General features: G+C 68.1%; 1 protein-coding gene across 2 annotated transcripts in view; it reads left to right on the top strand.

The window, feature by feature from the left end:
• The first annotated feature begins 222 nt into the window (after nt 1-222).
• The window catches only part of HS6ST2 (heparan sulfate 6-O-sulfotransferase 2), a 453517-nt gene continuing 451544 nt past the window's right edge, over nt 223-2195 (top strand). Inside the window, exons 1-2 of one of the 2 annotated variants that reach the window (XM_034650024.1) lie at nt 223-741; nt 1578-2096. In XM_034650024.1, coding sequence (XP_034505915.1) covers nt 314-741; nt 1578-2096 — 947 coding nt within the window. In that variant the 5' untranslated portion in view covers nt 223-313. The remainder of the gene's footprint in view (nt 742-1577; nt 2097-2195) is intronic. The other variant, XM_034650025.1, reaches the window with a different exon arrangement.

Genomic DNA, 2195 nt, shown 5'->3' with positions numbered 1-2195 from the left:
TTTTTTTTTTGCTCATGCTTTTCCTTCATGCTGACTTACCTTTTCAGAAAATGCCCCCGCTTCCGCTGGAGAATGGAAATTGGCAAAGAGAGAGGGAAAAGGTCCAATTTGCGCCTTTGCTATTTTAGGGGAGGTTGAAATTACCAGCCAAAGTGGAGTGATGCGCTCACTGGAGTGACCTCCCTTCCCCAAGACAGAAGAAAACCGAGGTCCTCTGCTTGTGAAGTGGCTCGAGCTCTTAGGCGTGAGGCATTATTACATAAATTCAAGCTCGCTGCCGATCCTTAGTACCCTGAGTTGCCTGAAGGGGGGAATGGCACTGCCTGCGTGTGCAGCCCGGGCGCTCCGGCCGCCGATGCAACCGGAGCGAAGAGCGCCCGCCCGCACCACCTGTCCCCGCCGGCATTCCAGAGTAGAGGCCGAATTGGCAGCAAGCCGGCCCGGATCAGTCGCCGCCTCAGTCCGCACGGGCCCTCCTAGGGGTGTGTCTCGCGGCCTCAACTCCCAGCCGCTCCTGGACGAGCCCCTAAAGGCGTCTTCCTCCCTGGCGGGAGCCGTGCGCACCCCTCTCTTCGCGCTGTTGCCCCGAGGCCGCCGCAGGCGGATGCACGACCTCAGGAGACGCTGGGACCTGGGCTCCCTCTGCCGGGCCCTGCTGACTCGGGGCCTGGCCGCCCTGGGCCACTCGCTGAAGCACGTGCTCGGTGCGATCTTCTCCAAGATTTTCGGCCCCCTAGCCAGGTATGTTTTAGGCGAAAGCGGGATTCGCGCTCCCGAGCCGGGGCGCGCAGAGCCGTGCGGGGAGGGAAGGCAGCCGCGAGGGGAAGGAAAGGGCGCAAAGTTCCAGCTGGCCGGTGGCGGCCGGGCTCTGGGGGCTCCGGAGGGGCGCTGCGCGCCTTTGGCCACGCTGCGGCTCCCTCCCCGCCGTTCCGCGGGCACCGGCAGCGCAGCGTCTCCGCTCGCTAGTCAGGCTGCCGGCAGACTCGTCCCCCCGGGGGAACTCCGAACGCCCGGCTCGGAGCTCACTCGAGGCGGCCTCCGAGGTGGGCAATCGGGCGCGGCCGAGAGCAGGGCTTCGGGGCGCACGGGGAGGGAGCCCGCGAGTCGGGCAGGCGGCGGCGTGCGCGCCCAGGGGACTGGGGGCACAAGCGCCGGGGAGAGTCCGGTGGGCGAAGCGGGATGGGGATGCGAGGTACCGAGAGTGGAGCGGGACGCGCGGGGGCTTGGACCGGGGGGGTGTGAGTTGGGGAGTGGGGCGACCGGGCCAGGCGGCGTTCCGTGTGGACGAGACCCCGCGACGCGGCTCCGGAGAGCTCCGGCGGGGGGGAAAGGGCAGGCGGCCAGCGGGAAGGAGTCGGGGGGAGGGGGGTGTGCGGCAGGAGCCACAGCGCTGAGCCTGCCGGGAAGGAAGGAAGCGGGGAAGGGCGCCGCCGCCGCCGCCGCCGCCGTGGAGTACTCGGTGTGGAGGGGAGGGGAAAAGGGGCGCAACGGCGGCGCCGGGGGTGGGGGCGGTGCGGGCGCACGGCGAGCGCGGGCTGAGCTGCGGGATTGACGTAACGAGCTTGGGTTTCCCCCAGCGTCGGGAACATGGATGAGAAATCCAACAAGCTGCTGCTGGCTTTGGTGATGCTCTTCCTATTTGCGGTGATCGTCCTCCAGTACGTGTGCCCCGGCACAGAATGCCAGCTCCTTCGCCTGCAGGCATTCAGCTCCCCGATGCCGGACCCGTACCGCTCGGAGGATGAGAGCTCCGCCAGGTTCGTGCCCCGTTACAATTTCAGCCGCGGCGACCTCCTGCGCAAGGTAGACTTCGACATCAAGGGCGATGACCTGATCGTGTTCCTGCACATTCAGAAGACCGGAGGCACCACTTTCGGCCGCCACCTGGTGCGCAACATCCAGCTGGAGCAGCCGTGCGAGTGCCGCGTGGGTCAGAAGAAATGCACTTGCCACCGGCCGGGTAAGCGGGAGACCTGGCTCTTCTCCAGGTTCTCCACGGGCTGGAGCTGCGGGCTGCACGCCGACTGGACCGAGCTCACCAGCTGCGTGCCCGCCGTGGTGGACGGCAAGCGCGACGCCAGACTGAGACCGTCCAGGTGAGTGCGCCGCGCGCGCGGCCGAGCGGGGCCCTGGAGCGCGGGAGCGGACCTGGGCCTGGGCGGGTGGAGGGCGGGGAGGCGCGGCTGGCCGCTGCC

This window comes from Ailuropoda melanoleuca, chromosome X (genome assembly GCF_002007445.2).
Source record: "Ailuropoda melanoleuca isolate Jingjing chromosome X, ASM200744v2, whole genome shotgun sequence".
NCBI classification, from domain to species: domain Eukaryota; kingdom Metazoa; phylum Chordata; class Mammalia; order Carnivora; family Ursidae; genus Ailuropoda; species Ailuropoda melanoleuca.
This window is presented reverse-complemented; position numbering and strand designations above follow the sequence as displayed.